The 18920-nt window shown below is 39.2% G+C and overlaps 2 protein-coding genes across 4 annotated transcripts in view; one reads left to right on the top strand and one right to left on the bottom strand.

Moving 5' to 3' along the window:
* LOC129147398 (leucine-rich repeat-containing protein 37A-like) overlaps positions 1 to 18920 on the bottom strand; it is a 65114-nt gene that overhangs the window by 5113 nt on the left and 41081 nt on the right. For 2 of the 3 annotated variants that reach the window (XM_054709361.1, XM_054709359.1), the window contains 7 exons: positions 10164 to 10235; positions 9346 to 9420; positions 5511 to 5626; positions 3611 to 3745; positions 2996 to 3123; positions 2454 to 2558; positions 69 to 106 (listed from right to left, as the gene is read on the bottom strand). In XM_054709361.1, coding sequence (XP_054565336.1) covers positions 69 to 106; positions 2454 to 2558; positions 2996 to 3123; positions 3611 to 3745; positions 5511 to 5626; positions 9346 to 9420; positions 10164 to 10235 — 669 coding nt within the window. The remainder of the gene's footprint in view (positions 1 to 68; positions 107 to 2453; positions 2559 to 2995; positions 3124 to 3610; positions 3746 to 5510; positions 5627 to 9345; positions 9421 to 10163; positions 10236 to 18920) is intronic. The other variant, XM_054709360.1, reaches the window with a different exon arrangement.
* LOC129147400 (C-C motif chemokine 15-like) overlaps positions 1 to 18920 on the top strand; it is an 83543-nt gene that overhangs the window by 26992 nt on the left and 37631 nt on the right. The gene's annotated exons all lie outside the window — the stretch shown is intronic.

Below are 18920 nucleotides of genomic sequence, written 5' to 3'. Positions count from 1 at the left end.
CCTTACAGAAAGAGGAAGTTCCTCTAGTTCTAAAATTCTACTTTAAAAATCACCAGATTCATATTTACCTGGAGCTTACATTTGTAGACTCCTTACTGCGACATATCTGTTTGGGAGAAAACAACATCATGATTATTCACCACAATGACCGCTGTCTCTAAAGCAGCAGTTCTCAACCTGTGGGTCGCGACCCCTTGGGGGGCAAACGACCCTTTCACAGGGGTCGCCTAAGACCATCAGAAAACACAGTTATTTACATTACGATTCATAACAGTAACAAAATTACGGTTATGAAGTAGCAACGAAAATAATTTTATGGTTGGGGGTCACCACAACATGAGGAACTGTATTACAGGGTCGTGGCATTAGGAAGGTTGAGAACCACTGCTCTAAAGCGTTGATTCCTTCCCTTTTAAGTGAGATAACTTTTTTGAGGACAGGAACTCAGTTGAATAGTCCTTGGACTCTTTCATAGTCCCTAATTTAGGACCTTGCAATGCATTTTATTGGCTGTTTTAGATAACATTCAGCAGATAATTCCCAATAAAAACTCTTAGAAATAGAAAATGGAAGTATCTACCAGAAACCTATACAGCTTTGTTTTAGGTCAAGAACAAGAGTAGGATGCCCGTTATTACTCTTACTATTCATCATTGTCGAGGAGGTCCTAATCAATTTAATTAGAAAAATGAAGTACTGGAAATAAAGAGACAAAACATATTTGCACATGAGATGATGCAAAACCTAAAAAGCCCAAGAGCCATAGATAAAACTTTAAAAAATATGGATTTCAGATAGGAAGGGAGAGGGAGAGTGATAGAAACATCCATGATGAAAATCATGGATCTGTTGCCTCTTGCACACCCCCTACTGGGGATCAAGCTCACAACCGGGCATGTGCCCTTGACTGGAATTGAACCCAGGACCCTTCATTCTGCAGGCCCTATTCGCTCAGCCAAACTGGTTAGGGATAGGTTAAACTTTTATTGGCAGTAATACAATTCAGTAAGATGGCTAAATCCAAAATCAAGAGATCAACATGCAGTTATAGCTGGTTTACTTAGTGAATAGAGTGTTAGCCTGCAGACTGAAGGGTCCCAGGTTCGATGCCTGGGTTACGGACTCAATACCCAGTGGGGAGCGTTCAGGAGGAAGCCGATCAATGATTCTCATTATTGATGCTTCTATCTCTCTCTCTCCCTCTCCCTTCCTTTCTAAAATCAATAAAAATATATTTTAAAAAAGAGATCAACATGCAAACCTCAATATCTTTCCTACATACCACAAATTACAAATTAAAAAATGGAATAGCCCATTTACAATAAATATATAAAGTATCTAGAATAGACTTAACAAAATGTGTTAAGACCCATGTAATAAAAACATTAAAACTCTTCTAAAGGCCAGTAAGAGAATACACATGAGGTATCCTGTCCCTAGAATTTTGTAAAGATGTCAATTCTCCTCAAACCTACAGATGCAAGGCAATCCTATTAAAATTCAAAGATAGTTTTTTTTAAATTGATTTTAGTGAGAGGAAAAAGAGGTAAAGAAACATCAATGTAAGAGAGAAACATCTGTGTGAGTGACAAACATCAATGGGTTGCCTACAAACCACTTCTGACCAGGAACCAAACCCAAAATATGGGTTTGTGCCCTGACCAGGAAGTGAACACACTACCCTTTGGTGCATAGAACAACGTGCCCACCAACTGAGTCACATCAGGCAGGGCCCCAAATAGTTTTTACACAAAAACAGGACTAGTAGGGTAGTGTCCAGATCGTCAGCTTATTAAATCACTCTTTTAATGTCAGCAATCTGCCTGTAGGGAAAGTACACCATATGTAATTGAACAAAAGGGACACAGACAAGCTCTAGGAACCGGTGATTCTAACAGGACATGCTTTAGAGAAGCCTGATGCAGGATTTAGGCTGCAGTGTTTTAACTGAACCTACTTACACCATGCCTTACACACTGGAGAAGAAAGCTGCCAAGTAAACCAGAATTGACAAGATCACACTTTTATCGTTTTGCCATGTCCCGTCTGCTAGGGTGACATAGCTCCATGAGGGTGGTGATTCTACATCTCTTCTCATTCAGCCAACAAGGAAAGAAATCCTTGCTAGAAAGAGAGTCATGAGTGCATTACTCGACATCATTCATTTTGAGTTGAAGAGATTTTGCTATCAAGTCAATTCTGGCTATCAAAAAATAGTCTAGTAACTTATCTTGATTTCAATTCCAGAGAGATCTCTGGGAATGGGATTCATTTTAAAATCCATAGAATATAAATGTGTAATAAAAGAACAAATCATATCTCAGAGTTCGTGAATAAAGAGGAGCATCTAGTAGTAGCAGGTGGGACAGTGGCTTTGATTTTCAGGTTGTGAGTTCTGAACCTTCTCTAAAGACGGAATATATATTGGAAATCTGAATTAACTCTTGTCTTACCGCAATGAGGCAGAAAACTACAAAGAAAAAAGCTACTACTGCAATCACAGGCGATGCTATGATGACTTTGTTGTAGTTCTTAAATCCTGGGACTTCTTTTGTGAACTGAAAAAATAAAAAAATAAAAACATTTTAAAAAAACAAAACACCAAAGAGATGGATGGGATAAAAATAACAATTATCTAGCCTATTCTAGAGAATAGCTAACTATTCATAACTATTATTCTAAAACCCCACTCTTCCAGATGAATAGCTAGCATATATGTTCTTCACGAATATACCAAATCTCATGTGTTATGTAATCTGAGAATCAGCATTGACTTGTACAATTTGCTTATTTTGGGTGTTAGGTCCTCTTCTCCTCTACCCTAGAACATGGCGTAATTCCTAAATGAGCAAAATGGGAGATCGCTATTTTAGCCAGTTACATGGTCAAGATAAAATTCAGACGAAGTGCCCCTGGTCTTCCTACCCGAGTACTTTTATGGCATGTCCGAAACTGACTAAAAGACCAGGTTCTGTGTTACAGGAGCTGTCCTCACCTCATATGACTCCTCCTCTTCCTGTTCCCCCGGGGCTTCCATCCTGTCATTTTTCCATTGTTCGGTATCCCACTCTCCCTTGGAAACCTTTACTTCCTGCTGCTCATCAAGCAATTTCATCAGTAGGCCTGTTCCAGAAAATAGTTTCCTCAATTTACTTTTGAAACTTGAATTATATAATTCAGGTTTAAGAGAAGGGTTCCCTCTGTTGTTTATCAAATGACTCTGGGGCATATCTGCATTGTGTACAATTGAAAAGGGGAGTTTAATGAATGCTAATAACATTGATTCTGTATCTTCTAGATATTCCTCCAAGAAGATATTCCCTCCAATAAGGTTGCCAGGCCAGTGTGGCTCAGTGGTGAGCACTGACCTATGAACCAGGAGGTCATGATTCGATTCTTGGTCAGGGTACATGCCTGGGTTGCAGGTTCCATTCCAAGTGAGGGGACTGGAGGAGGCAGCTGATCAATTATTCTCTCTCATCGTTGATGTTTTTATCTCTCTCCCTCTCCCTCTCGAAGTCAATAAAAATTTATTTTCAAAAATGAAATAAGGCAATATGTAATTCAGTACACTAATAATATTTTTTATCATTAAAGTCTAGCTGCTCACTCATGAAGGCTGACAAAGTATCACTATTTTTCTTTGAGGATGCCCTCTCTGGCTCAATAGTCAGCTCAGTGTTGTTGTAATTCTTCCGGCCTTGTAATATTTTCATGAATGGTCCTTCTGTAAGCACTTTTTCATCTGTCAAAAAAGAGATCACATTTGATATTGAAAGACTCGTGGGACAGTTATTTGTCTGTCCACAGCCATACATCCCAGTCAAATAAATAGGGAATCAGCAAATATTTGAGTGCCATTTAGAGAGGAAAAAAATAAATCCCAACTTAGACCTATAATTTTCGACACAACAAAAGGAGAAAATGCATCTTTTTAAAAAGTGGTTATTTACTTAGAACATTCCATAGCATGACATATGGTGTCTATATTTAGGATTATTCCATTGGTCCCCAAGGCCAGTTGCCGGTTACTGGAGAAAAGCCAAGGCTCGAAGACCCACTCAGTTAGACTCTCTGTGGTCCTACTGTGACTCCTCACATTCACACACCCCATCCTGTGCTGCCTCAGATGCAGAGGGAGCCTGAGGCTTCCTCTCTCCACTCTTCAGGGTGCTTGTGTTCTTGCTGCCATCACAGATGACCATGATGAACAGCCACTGCTAACAGGTCCTCATCTGGGCACACCCTTCTCCACTAACCCACTGGCTCCTTACTTGGGCCCTGCTTCTACATAAGCCAGCCCCATAACGGAAGGCTCTATACAGAAAAACAACATGTCTACCCTCGCTCTGTGCTTAAGATTTAGGCAGGCATCTGGGATGTACGTTAAGAGACTTGCCAGGTTGTGTATCACTGTGGAATGTTCAATAAACTATGGAATAATACTTGGGGTTCTAAAATACACAAGGGAAAAAATAACTTTTGTCAGATGCCTACTTTGCTATCCTTTCTTGTCATTTCTTATATTTTCAGCTTTACTTGGGGAACCATCCAAAGCTTCTGATTGTGTGAAGCTCAAGTGTGCCATTGTCAGGTGGTACACAAGAATTTTCAGAAGAATTAAAAGTATTGCTGGTGGTGATAAGGGTCAGAGAAGGAGGGAATGTCTTGGGAAAAAGCATGGACTTGTGGAGAGCCCAAAACTAGGAGCTGGAGACCTGGAGACCTGGATAACTGGGCACTAGGTGACAGCTCTTACCCTTTCTTTCTTGTTTTTACTCACCTGGAAAAGGAGATTAAAATGCCTCTTCTGCCCACTGTTGGGGCAGAAGGGAGCAATATAATTAGTCAAAATATTGTTTTGAAAAATAAGCAACGCTGACTTTATATAAGTAGCACAGATAACTGATGGAAATCATTATTTAAGCTATCTGGGCATGAAAGCACATTTTGGAAGTTATCAAGTAGCTGCCAATAAAAGCACATGAGTGTTCGGAGGACAGAAAACCTTGTGCTTCAGAGCCAGTTCAGAGTTGGACAGTCTAAGAATAAAGAGCCTTCCCGTGCCTTAGAAGGGCCGGGTAGCAGCTTCTGGTGATGGATCCAAAAACTCTGTTTCCAAATAAAACATAAAACAGCACCATTTGTACTCTTTTCATAAACTTGCAAAAACAAAAATGTATCTATATCTGTCCTACAAGGGAAATGGTAATTAAAACCTAATGCATACAAACAGTTTACCAACTGTGACTCACTAATGAACAAGTTCTCATTTGGAAGTAACGCACCCAGCAGAGAGCACAGCACACACTATGTCGCCATTACTGTTAATACCCTTCCCCTTCATCTGACTTTTAGCAAGGAGTAGTGCTTAAAATGTTAGAGTTGAACTATGAGTAAATGAATAAAAATAATGCAGTTACTTTATTTGCTTACAAACTTAACATTATTGATTACAAATAAGAACAAAATAAAAATTAAAAAGTTTATCATGAGCAGTTTAAACTCACCACAATGTGTTTTTGCCAGACACATATTGTCACAATGCAGTTTGATTGACTTGGCGACAGCCTCAATAATATTTTTATATTGGCAGAGGCAGCAGGCCAAATGGTTAGGTAAGATCCTATAAATGGAAACAAAAAGAATTGAATTAGTGGCAAAGGAATTACCTGAGTAGGTAGAAGAGGTAGGCCAAGGCTACCACAGGGCTGGGCAAAGAGAATTGTTGGGGCATCTCTCCTGAAGAGTTTTGTAGTCATCAGTTGGCCATTTGCTGCTCATGAATATTGTAAATAAATAGAAAAGAGGAAAGAAATGCCCAACAGAAGGGTAAGAATGGCAGTAGGTATGGGATGCCTAGAATAAAGGTGATAGGAATTAGAACTGGGTGACACTGATCTGTAGTTTAATTCAGATGTATCTCTTTCTCCCAACCACAACAAATAATGTTAATAAAATATAAAGTAATTATTTCAAGGAAGAGCCCATGAGTTCACAATGAGACTCAAAAAGAAAAGGGATAAGCTATTTATAGAATAATACCAGCTAAAAAAATGAAAAAAGAATATTCTTTTCAACGAACGGTGCTGGGACAATTGGATATCTCCATGTAAAAAAAAGGAATTTCAACCCAAACCATATACAGAAATGGACTTAAGTTGGTTGAAAGATCTAAATGTAAAACCTAGAACTATAAAATTTCTACAAAAAATATATGAGTGTATATAAACACAATATATATTTATAAATAGAAATTATCATATGTCAATTATACCTCAAAAAGATGTTAGAAGTAAATGATGTGGACAACTGGGAAAACTGGAATGTCAACTCTTTTTTTATGTAATATTATAGTGAAGGAATTTAATTTCTTCAGTGCATTAATAGTATTGTAGTCCTACAGAGCAACAATTTTGAATATCCTAGAGAAAGTCATCTAACTGACAAGGGAAGTATTGACTGTGGCAGATGCTGTGGGAGAACTGAGGAAGATGAGGTTAGACAATCACCAACAGATACGACAATGTGTGGATGACAGTCATTTGTAGGCTGGCCTGTCAAAGGCAGTTGGAGCACACTGGTAATAGCAGAGCCCTTTCCTATACTAATTTCATGTAATATCCTCAATTATCCTTAGCATAACAGCAAGTTTCTATTAGCCTGCCATATTGGGAGGGGGAGCACAATTTAAGATGCAATAAGTTCTGTAATAAACTGTCACAATGAGGGTTCACAGAAATATTTTTTAAAACAAAAAAACAAAACAAAAAAACCCTGACCCTTACTTTATACCACATATAAAAATTACTCAAAATGGATCATAGACCTAAACATAACTAGACAACATATGGAAGAAAACAGGAGAAAATCTATGTGATTTTGGATTAGACAATGGGTTCTTACACAAGAAATCTTACCTAATAATAGACAAACATGTAAATTGGCTGTACCTCTGCTACAACACCAGCCAATCAGGAGTGATATGCAAATCAACCCAACAAAGATGGCAGTTAATTTGCATACACATGTGCCAAGTGACAGGGTGGACCCTTGCAATGTCACAATGGCGACAATGCAGGCGTTCTGCCCCACCCCCAGTCTCTCCGGGCCTCTGGGCAGTGTGGGAAGGCGGGCCTGAGTGGAGAGAGGCGGCTCCATGGCCTGAGCAGAAAGGGGCTGGGCCAGAGTGGAAAGGCGGTGCCGGCAGCCAGGGAAAGGAAAGCCCATTCTAGCACGAATCTTCATACATCGGGCTTCTAGTTCTTAGATAAGAACAGAAAAGTACAAACCAAATTTTAAAAAATGCTGAATTAGAGTTTGATGAATTAGAGTTCATCAAAATTAAAAACTTTTCGTCTTCAGAGATACTTTTAAGAGAACAAACACAGTCACAACCTGGGAGAAGATGTTTACTAAACACATATCTTACAGAAAGGACTTACATTATAAAACTCTTAAAAGTCAATAAGATAAATATCCAATTAAAAAGCGGATATTGCCAAAACCGGTTTGGCTCAGTGGATAGAGCGTCGGCCTGCGGACTGAAGGGTCCCGGGTTCAGTTCTGGTCAGGGGCATGTACTTTGGTTGCGGGCACATTCCCAGTGGGGGATGTGCAGGAGGCAGCTGATTGATGTTTCTCTCTCATTGATGTTTCTGACTCTCTATCTCTCTCCCTTCCTCTCTGTAAAAGATCAATGGAATATATTTAAAAAAAAAAGTGGATATTAACAAGCCCTAATAGGTTTGTCTCAGTCGATAGAGCTTCGGCCTGCGGACTCAAGGTTCGATTCCGGTCAAGGGCATGTACCTTGGTTTCGGGCACATACCCAGTAGGGAGTGTGCAGGAGGCAGCTGATTGATGTTTCTCTCTCATCGATGTTTCTAACTCTCTATCCCTCTCTCTTCCTCTCTGTAAAAAATCAATAAAATATATTGAAAAGTATAAAATGAGCATTTTCCATTAAAAATATAGATTTGAACAGACATTTCATTGAAAAAGATATTTTCACATAGACATTCCACACCATCAGTTATTAGAGAAATGTAAATTAAAACCGCACTGCAATCTAAATACATTCCTACTAGAAAGGCTAATTAAAAAACATACAAATATAAAGGTCAGGTGAAAATGTGAAGCAATTGCAGCTCTCATCTACTGTTGGTGGGAAGGCAAGATGGTACAACCATTTTAGAACACAGTTTAGCGGTTCTTAACTAATTAAATATGTAGTCAGCATATGATGCAGCAACCCCACCTTAGGTATTTTACCCCAAAGCAATGAAAATGTATTTTCACACCAAGACCTGTATGTGAGTGCTTGTATTTTTATCTTTTTAAGATATATTTTTATTGATTTCAGAGAGGAAGAGGAAGATAGAAACATCAATGATTAGCTAGAACCATTGACCAGCTACCTCCTGCAAGCCCACAGCCCACACATGTGCCCTGACTGGGAATTGAACCATGACCCCCTGATTCATAGGTTGACTCTCAACCGTTGAGTTACTCACGGCTGAGTCATGTGGGTGTTTTTAGCAGCTTTATTCTTAATAACCAAAAAACTAGAAACAACTCAAATATCCATTAACTTATGACTGCATAAACAAACTGGTATATACACACAATTGGAATACTATGCAGCAATAAAAACTAAAGAACTACTAATAGATGCAGCAACATGTATAAATGTACTTTAAAAAGGGGGGGGTTATGCTACATGAAAGAAGCCAAATACAAAAGGCTACACTCCACATTATTCCATTTATAAGACATCTTGGAAAAGGCAAGACTATGAGGACAGAAATCAGATTGGTGCTCGCCAGGGGCTGGTGGTGGAGGAACTGACTGCAAAGAAACATGAGGAGTGAGGAGCCTTTATGGGATGACAAAAGTGTTCTGTATCTCTAATGTGATGGTGGTACATTGATCAAAACCACACATTTATCAAAACTCACTAACTGTACACTTTAAAAGTATTCATTTTTCGTTTTTGTTTTTGTTAATCCTCACCCGAGGAAGGGAGGGAAGGTGGGGAGAGGGGAGAGGGAGAGAGAGAAACATTGATATGAGAAAAACACATTGATTGGTTGCTTTCTGCAGGCACCCAACCAGGGCCAGGGATCAAACCTGCATCCCAGGTACATGCTCTGGACTGGAAATTAAACCTGAGACCCTTCAGTGTGGGACCAGTGCTCTAACTATTAAGAAACACTGGCCAGGGTTAAAAGAGTGAATTTTATTTAATAAAATTTATACCTCAATAAACCTGACTTACAAAAATAATAAAGCAAACCTAAAATAATAACTAAGTGAAAATAAATATAAGAAAAACCAACTTACAGTTTTTCTAGTGTAAGGGTCATCTTGAGGATATTATCAACTGTTGTAAGTGACACGTGGGTTGCTCCCATGTCTCTGAAGGAGAAGGACCAAACATGCATGATATGAACTAAAGACAAAAATTCTATATCTAAAAAGACATTTAACAACATCGGGTTACTTCAATTCTGGCTTCTCTGTCAAGCCAACTCAAGAATTTATTTGCCATAGGTGATATTTTCCGAGAGCTCTTCTTGAAGAAATTTAAATTTATTTGCATCATCAAATCAATTACTTTGGTTAACAGTACAATCTGTGTTTGTTATTTTTACCATTATCCTATTTGTCTTTCTCAATTGCAACCACCACTTGATTATTCTTTTTAATATATATATTATATATATCAAATATATATATATATACATATATATGTATATATATGTATGTATGTGTGTGTGTATGTGTGTGTGTGTGTGTATGTATATATATATATATATATATATATATATATATATATATATATATATATATATATATATATATATATATATAACTTATTCCCTTTTTCCTCCTGAGATCCATGGTACTTCTACATGCATCTACATGTTTCATGTCTGAATGTGTTTTCAACCCTGCTCCCCTTCCTCCTTTCCTCTCCTGGCTGTTATGCCCTTGTACAGTCTTTCTTAATAAATTTTCTGTGCCAATAGTCACTTTCAATAACCCAGTTAAAATTTAAATTATGACTTTTTAATCAAAATGAAAAATATTTAATCTTTGATGAAAGTAATAAAGAGCAGAAATCATCTCACAAGCCATGAAATTGTTGCAATACTTACAGATATTTCAATGCTGGCAAATTAAAAAGATATGGATCTTGAACAGTTGTCAGAGGATTACGATTGAGAATTCTGAAAAATACAATGGAATTAAAGCTGTCCGCTAGTTATTTTCAATAACTGCCATGAAAGCTTATATTCATTTTGTTGGTACAAAACTTGAAGGTTAAAAAAATAATTTTCTGTCTTTACCTTTGGATCACCCTTAAGAAGCCCTAAAGCATTCTTTTTTGGGGAACTACCCAGGTCTCTAAGTGATAAAATGGAGAAGAGCATGTAAATAAAATGGGGGAAAGTGGATAGCAAATAAAGAAGTATGCCAAAGAACGCTATTAATGCCCGACCAGTGAGACTCTGGTTGAGCGTTGACCTATGAACCATGAGGTAACAGTTCAATTCCCAGGTCAGGGCACAATCCCAGGGTTGTGGGTTTGATTCCCCAGAATGGGGAGTGCAAGAGGCAGCCAATCAATGATTCTCTCTCATCATTAATGTTTCTATCTCTCCCTCTCTCTTCTTCTCTGAAATCAATAAAAATACATTTAAAAAGAGAAAAAAAGAAAACCCTGTTAGTGACTGCTGATAGGAAGCTTCTGCTCAACAGGAAATACTATTTCTAGTGTCCTCCATAATTCAAGATGCTTTTCTTTCATCTCCAGAAATTTTTAAAAATCCATTTTAAACCACCAGTTAAAGAGAAGAATAGGTCTAATTCCTTGGTTTTGGAGCAAAAAAAAAAAAAAAAAAGGATAAATCTATGAGGAACTGGTGAAAGCATGCTCCTATCACATACTCCCATGTGTATTTTTGTATAACAGGCTTTGTTACATTGTATGTAGATCACTTGTTTACTTGCCAATTTCTTGGACTGTTAGTGCCTGACATTTACTAGGCATTTAATAGATGTTTGTTTAATAAATAAGTAACATTTTGGTTATATATCAACAAAATAAACAAATTTGTTAATTGACACACATTTTTATTCCCAAAGCTGAAATAAATGTTCTTCTCAATTCTATAAACATACAAGTAAAATAAGACAAACAAAAAACAAGAAGAAAATCTGTCTTTAGGTTAACTACTCAAAAGTCATTAGAATATTTTTGCAGACTATTATAAAGATTGTTATCACAGCTAAGATCTATTAGGCTGTTGAGCAGCTGTTATGAACATTTCATATTTAATCCTCACAATAACTTTATTGATATATATTATTACCCCATTTTACAAATGAGGAAGCTGAGGCACAGAGAGGTTATATAAGTTGTCCTAGATTGTCAAGCTAGTGAAAAGCAGAGCTGGAATATGAACTCAGTTCTGACCTTAAAACCTATGTTTAAGCTCTATTAAGAAAAGGGATTAAAAATAGCTTGTTACTTTAACCTTAATTCTGAGACCACTAGACATAGAAATACCTTTTCAAATTTCATGTACCCATCTGGGACAGTCTCTATGAGAAGTACATTTTTTCTCTTTATTCCTGTTTGCGAATGATTGCCCATGATTAAATATTTAACTAGCTTATAGTCATTGAGACTTCAGAAATTCAAAACCATGTTGTAGGCAAATCAGTGAGAATGGTGGAGTAAGGACACGTAGAAATTCATTCCTACAAAACAACTGGCAAAAAATGGTCAAATCAACTTTTTCAAACTCTGTAAATTTAACCATCAGGCTTGGAGGAATCCAGGGAACATTTAGTCAAGAGAAATTATTGATTTCTCTAAGAATGGTGATCTGTGTTGCTTTAACTCATCCTAGAGCTTTGTTCTCCACCTTTGGGGTAACTGTGAAAAACAGCCCACAGCCCTAGTACCACCGAAAGCAGAATGTAATGAAATCATATTCCCAAAGATCTGTCGTTTACCTGTCTGGTGGTTCCCTGGAAGACCACACTTTAAAGGCTTGTTTTTGACCCGAGCGCTGCCTAGCCTCTAAAGCCTCTGTCCTCAGAGGGTATTTTGTGAAAACCATTTCATGTGTATGTTTTAACATGGCAGCTGCTGAGGCAATGGATAAAAGTTGGTATAAAAAATAGGCTAACAAAAAAAGTTAAAAGGAAAAGCTGAGAAATGAGATGTCCATAGAGACTTTGAAGTACTCCAACATATGCCTGGGAAACTGGAAGACCATGAAACATATTCCCCGGAATCTAAAAATAAAAAACTATTACCACTAGCCTGGCTGGTGTGGTTCAGTGGTTGAGCATCGACCAATTCCTGGTCAAGGCACATGCCCAGGTTGCAGACTTGATCTCCAGTGTGGGACATGCAGGAGGCAGCAGATCATTAATTCTCTCTCATCACTGATGTTTTTCTCTCTTTCTCCCTCTCCCTTCTTCTCTGAAATCAATAAAAATATATTTTAAGAAAACAAACAGAACTATTACCACTAATACGTTCAAGCAAGGTTGCAGGATACAAGACCAATACGAAAAGAATTAGCTATAATTCTATACACATTGAGCAATGAGTAATCCAAAACTGAAATTAAGAAAATAATCCTATATAATAAAAGCCTAATATGCAAAGTGTCCAGTCAACTGGTTGGCCATTCAACCAATCAAAGCATAATATGCTAATGATATGCTAAGACCACTCAACCATTCACTATGACATGCATTGACCACCAGTGGGCAGATGCTCCAACTGGTAGATTAGCTTGCTGCTGGGGTCCAGCTGATTGGGACTGAGTGAGATGGGCCCGACATGCCCTGGCGCCCTCCTGTGGTCCCTCTCCAGATGCCAACCTCCTGCATCTCTCTCCATCTCCCATTGTGCACCAGTGGATTCCCTCGGTCTGGCCCGTGCCCTCTTTTTTTTTAATTTTTTTATTTTTTTATTTTTTTTTTTTTTTAATTTCTTTATTGATTAAGGTGTCACATATTTGTCCTCATCCCCCCATTCCCATCCCCCCCTCCCCACGCATGCCCCAACCCCCTATTGAACTTAACCGTTGGATAGGCTCATATGCATGCACACAAGTCCTTTGGTTGAACTCTCCCCCTCTCCCCACCCTCCCCTATCCTCCCTCTGAGGCCCGATATTCCGATCGATGCCTCCTTGCTTCTGGTTCTGTTCTTGTTCCTCAATCTATGTTGTTCATCATTTCCCCTAGATGAGCGAGATCATATGTCACTAGATATATACTTATGAGAACTGAATGTGAGACGAGCAATAATAGTTATGCTGACAGGCAGATGGATCAGTCTGTAGTGAGTTTCTTTCTGGACCAACAGTTCTTTTGAGACCCAATTTCAATTTCCACCAGTTCCTTATGTGTACATGTCAGCACTGACCCCTCAGCTCTGGATGGTGGACAAATGGTGGTAACGGAGGTCCGACTCCCTCTGGTTTGGTCTCGGCCGGACCCAGGGGCACGGCTTCACCCGGACTAAGGGGCACGTGGCCTCACCCGGATCTAGGGACACACGGTCTCACCTGGATCCAGGGACGCTTGGCCTCTCCCAGACCCAGGGGCACATGGCCTCACCCGGGCCTAGGTGCACGAGGCCCCACCCGGATCCAGGGACACATGGTCTCACCCGGGCCCAGGGACGCTTGGGCTCTCCCAGACCCAGGGGCACGTAGCCTCACCCGGGCCTAGGTGCACGAGGCCTCACCTGGATCCAGGGACACATGGTCTCACCCGGACCCAAGGACGCTTGGCCTCTCCCAGACCCAGGGGCACATGGCCTCACCCGGGCCTAGGTGCACGAGGCCTCACCTGGATCCAGGGACACATGGTCTCACCCGGACCCCAGGACGCTTGGCCTCTCCCAGACCCAGGGGCACGTGGCCTCACCCGGGCCTAGGTGCACGAAGCCTCACCCGGATCCAGGGACACATGGTCTTGCCCGGACCCAGGGGTGCGTGGTCTCTCTCAGACCCAGGGGCACGTTGGCCCGTGCCCTCTTGCAATCCGGGACCCCTCAGGGGGTCAGAGCCGGTTTTGGCCCAATCCTGCAGTCCAGGCCTAGGGACCCCACAAGTGCAAGAATTCGTGTATAGAACGGGCCTCTAGTTCCATCTATAACGCATGAAAAAGAATGAAATACTTAGTAAAAAATTCAACCAAACTTCATGACTCATACTGAAAACTAAATCAGCATTGCTTAAAGAAATTAAGATGTAAGTAAATGGAAAGATATGCTGTGTTCATGGATCAGAAGATGATACTGTTAAAATGGCTCTACTCTCCAAATTAATCTATTGTTTCAATGCAACACCTATCAAAATCCCAACTGACTTTTCAAAAATTTACAAGCTAATTCTAAAATCATGTGGCAATTCAAAGGACAGAGAAAGCCAAAACAATCTTGATAAAGAACAACGTGGGAAGACTTATAGGTCCTGGGTTCAAAACCCAATTCAAAGCTACAACAATCACAGTGTGGTACTGGCATAAGGCTAGATATATAAATCAATGGACCAAATTGACAGTCCAGAAAGAAACCCTCACATGTATTGTCTATTTTTAACAAGGATGCCAAAACAATTCAATGTGCAAAGAATCATCTTTTCAATTGGGGCTGAGACAACTGTATATCCACATGCAAAATAATGAAGTTGGATTCTGCCTTTACTTCACACCATATATAAAAATTATCTCAAAATGAATCAAGTACCTAAATGTAAGAGTTAAAACTATACAACTCTTAGAAGAAAGCAAGGAGTAAATCTCTATGGCTTTTATATTAGCCCAATAGTTTCTTAGATATGATACTAAAAGCACAAACAACTAAAGGAAAAATAGATTATAACTTTATAAAAGTGGAAGACTTCTAGGCCTCAAAAGACACTATCAAGAAAATGAGAAGATGCCGAAACCGGTTTGGCTCAGTGGATAGAGCATCGGTCTGCGGACTGAGGGGTCCCAGGTTCGATTCTGGTCAGGGGCATGTGCGTTGGTTGCGGGCACATCACCGGCGGGGGGTGTGCAGGAGGCAGCTGGTCAATGTATCTCTCTTATCGATGTTTCTAGCTCTCTATCCCTTTCCCTTTCTCTCTGTGAAAAATCAATAAAATATATTTAAAAAGAAAATGAGAACTCATAGAATGGGAGAAAATATTTTCAATATATATTTGATAAATTCCTACATCCAGAATATATAATGATCTCTTACAACTCAATAAAAAGTAAATAACCAAATTTTAAAATGGGCAAAAGATTTAAAGACATTTCTCCAAAAGAGATATAATGGCCCATAAGCACATGGAAAGATGCTCAATGTCTTAAGTCATTAGGGAAGTATAAATCAAAGCCACTATGAAATACTACTTTACATTCACTAAGATGGCTATAACCAAGCAAAGAGACAGTAATGAATGCTGGCAATGACATGGTGGAATTGGAATCCTTAGACATTGTTGGTGAGAATGCGAAATAGTGAAGCCACTATGGGAAACAGTTGGGCAGTTCCTCACAAAAGCTAAACATAGAGTTGCTATATGAGCCAGGAATTTCACTCCTGTGTATGCACCCAAGAGAATGAAAAACATATATCCAGCCCTCGCTGATTTCAAAGTGTTTAGAGCATGGACCTGAGGACTGAAGGGTTCCAGGTTTGATTCTGATTAAGGGCACATGCCCAGGTTGTGAGCTGGATCCCCAGTTGGGGGCATGCAGGAGGCAGCCAATCAATGATTCTCTCTCATCAGTGATGTTTCTCTCTTTCTCCCTTTCCCTTCCTCTCTGAAATCTATAAAAACACTTGTACGTGAATTTCCATAGTAGCATTAGTCATAATAACTAAATAAAAAGAATAGAAAATTAGTTGCAAAACTCATAAGTGGTCCTGCCTCTTATTAAGAGTGTGAAACTAGGCAAGTTATTCAACGTCTTTAAGTTTCAATGGGGATGATATCTACATCACAAGAATTGTTGGGAAAATGAGAATGAGATATAGTGTGAGCTAACTTGTAATGAGCATTTACCATGTTCCACGCATTATTCTAAGAGCTTTAGGCACACTGTCTTATTTGTATAGTCATTCAAGTACTAAGTAGAGTGCCTGAAACATAATAAGCATCTAATAAAGGTAGGTGTCAAAGAAACATTATGGGCAGAGGAAGAATTACTATGCTTTTGAGAGAAAGAAGACACTTTACTATACAAATGGGAAGAATAAGATGCAGTTGGAAAAGTAAAGTCTCATTGTAGCTGTTGGGTATGACAATCTTAAAACTTTTCAACCATTACAAATAAAACCACCACCCTAAATCATCCCAATGGATAGTAATTTTTATCTTCAGTGCTTATGCCTTCTGGAATCCAAAAAGGAGCTGCCAGGATTTCTGTACCTACCAAAACCTGATGACAATACATGTAGTGTCTTGCATGCTCACAGCTATCTAAAGGAAACGAATCAATGCTAGTTGAACAGGGGAGCATTTGGGTGTCTATGTGACCACAGCTCAATTTGCCTTCTTAGTGTGGACTAATATACCTCACTGATATTCTCAACAGTGTGGGAAATATTTGAATAGGTATAAGGCTTGGATTTTACTTTTTCTCTTACTGATTATTGTAGGAAGCGGTTATAGGGTTAAGCCTCGGTATGACCTGTGGCAGGGTCACAAACAAGTTAGTTTGGAGGGCAGGCCCCTCCCAGCATAATTAAGCCTAATCCTGTAACTGATCCCTAGATCGATCCTGGGTAGCTAGTGGGCTGTGGGAGGGGCAGCAAGTGCTGCCAAAACAAGTGAAACTTACAAGAACATTGTCAATTGCCTTGTTTGTCCCTGATTATAAATAAAGCCTCAGCTTTGCAGTCTAGATCTGTTCTGTGGCCTCAGCCAGGCACAGAAAGATCCACCCAGCCCCAGCTTTCAAAGCTATCTCTATGACTCCTCTCATTATTTCTAATATTTTTCAATCCCTGCCTGCCTCCACTTAGAACCGGTTCGTTCATCACTCTTTCTGTGCGGGACGCAGGAAAGGGAGATCCCCGCCATCTCTTGCCCCTGCCACATCAGGCCCCCGCAGATTATGTTCATAGCACAATATTGATGAAACAGAGACACGCATCATGTGAATGTGCTCCATCTTGATAAGCTATAGCCTTTCTACATTGTAGAGTCCTTCAATTTCTAAAATCATGGAGCTTGTATTTTTATAATAAATGAAGTGAACTAAAAGAAGTTTTTAAAATAAGCCACCAGTCCTAGCTGGTTTGGCTCAGTGGATAGAGCGTCAGCCTGCGGACTGAAGGGTCCCAGGTTCAATTCCGGTCAAGGGCACATGCCTGGGTTGTGGGCTTGATTCCATTGTGGGGCATGCAGGAGGCAGCCGATCAATGATTCTCTCTCATCATTGTTGTTTCTATCTCTCTCTTTCCCTTCCTCTCTGAAATCAATAAAAATGTGTGTTTTTCTAAATAAAGTAAGCCATCAATTTGGACCTGTGTAGGTGAATGAAGGAGAAGCACTTTAACGTCAGAAAAAAAAATAGTATAACATTTAGGATTATCAACCACTGCTGGTTTTCCATAATATATTTCATTCCTGATTTTATCCAAAAGAAATAGCCTTATGACTACCATTCAAAAAGTGTTACTGTATTAATACACTCTTGGCATGTCTCTGAGGTGGATTTCAGATCCAAAATGGATTCTTTACCACACGGTTAACTTGTTCATTCAGTGTTTGTCAATAACATAGACTTCACTCAATAAACTTACTGAATTATAATTACCTGAAACCCAGGGGTGAATCAAGGTTTTGTGGAGCCTGAACCTCATCTGTTTTTGGAAATCCTAATAAAAATATGCAAAATTGTGAATATGGAAATTGCTAAGCCCCTCCCACTTGCTGGAACATGGAAGGGACTTATGCAGGTGAAGGACCCTGAAGCTTAAGCTTCATTCAATTCATGATAAATCCACCTCACATTTACTACAAACTTATTTAATGAAGGGGAAAATATTGTTCCAATTTATAAAAACACCAGCAATATATTATATAGCTGATAAAATGTCTTGGGAAGACATGCAATTTAATTTGTATCTCACGATGGCAAATGTTTCCTGAAGCAAGTTAGTTTTGCCCATAAGATTTGGCCCAAAACATAGGAGCCCAGGGCCCAACACTCACTTATGGTTTTCTGACAACCTTTTGAAAGTACTCTGAGTTAGTTTTAGAAATACAGCTCTATTCAAATCACTTGATAGGGATATTAATTTATTTATAACACCAGCTAGCTCTGATCCTTTCATTAACTTTTCTGTCATTTAAGATGAACGCAGAAACTCAAGATAAACAAATTGGTGCCTACTCTGTTACAAATCTTTTGACACATCACCCAGTCCCCATGTTGTCTCCCTCCTATCTTGTTACCTGTTGCAGAGATGCTGGCATGGCTCTCATATATTTTCCCATCAACATTCACCTTACTCCTTCCATTATAAAGTTTCTTGGGGATAAAGTCCCTGTCTAGTTCTTCTTTGTAACCCAGTACTTAGTACATGCTGACACTGTTTTTGAATGAATGATTTTTTTTCAACTGTGATTCAACAATTTTTGGTTATTTCCCCCTGTACTACCTTCATAACTATAGTGAAACTCAGATTCTTACAGGAGACTCTCAGTATTGCACAATGCTTAGTAAAGATGGTGAGTTTACGACATTGTATTGATGCTACCAAAACCTCTTGGTGTAGGTACCTAATGAGCATGCTCTGAAATGCTTTGACCAAAGGAAAACTGGCTGTCAGTGTTCTTTCCCCAAGTGAGGCATCATCAAATTAATGAGGGAAGA

The sequence above is a fragment of the Eptesicus fuscus genome, chromosome 20 (assembly GCF_027574615.1).
Source record: "Eptesicus fuscus isolate TK198812 chromosome 20, DD_ASM_mEF_20220401, whole genome shotgun sequence".
NCBI classification, from domain to species: Eukaryota; Metazoa; Chordata; class Mammalia; order Chiroptera; family Vespertilionidae; genus Eptesicus; species Eptesicus fuscus.
Note: the sequence above shows the minus strand (reverse complement) of the source record. Positions and strands in the feature narration are given on the sequence as shown.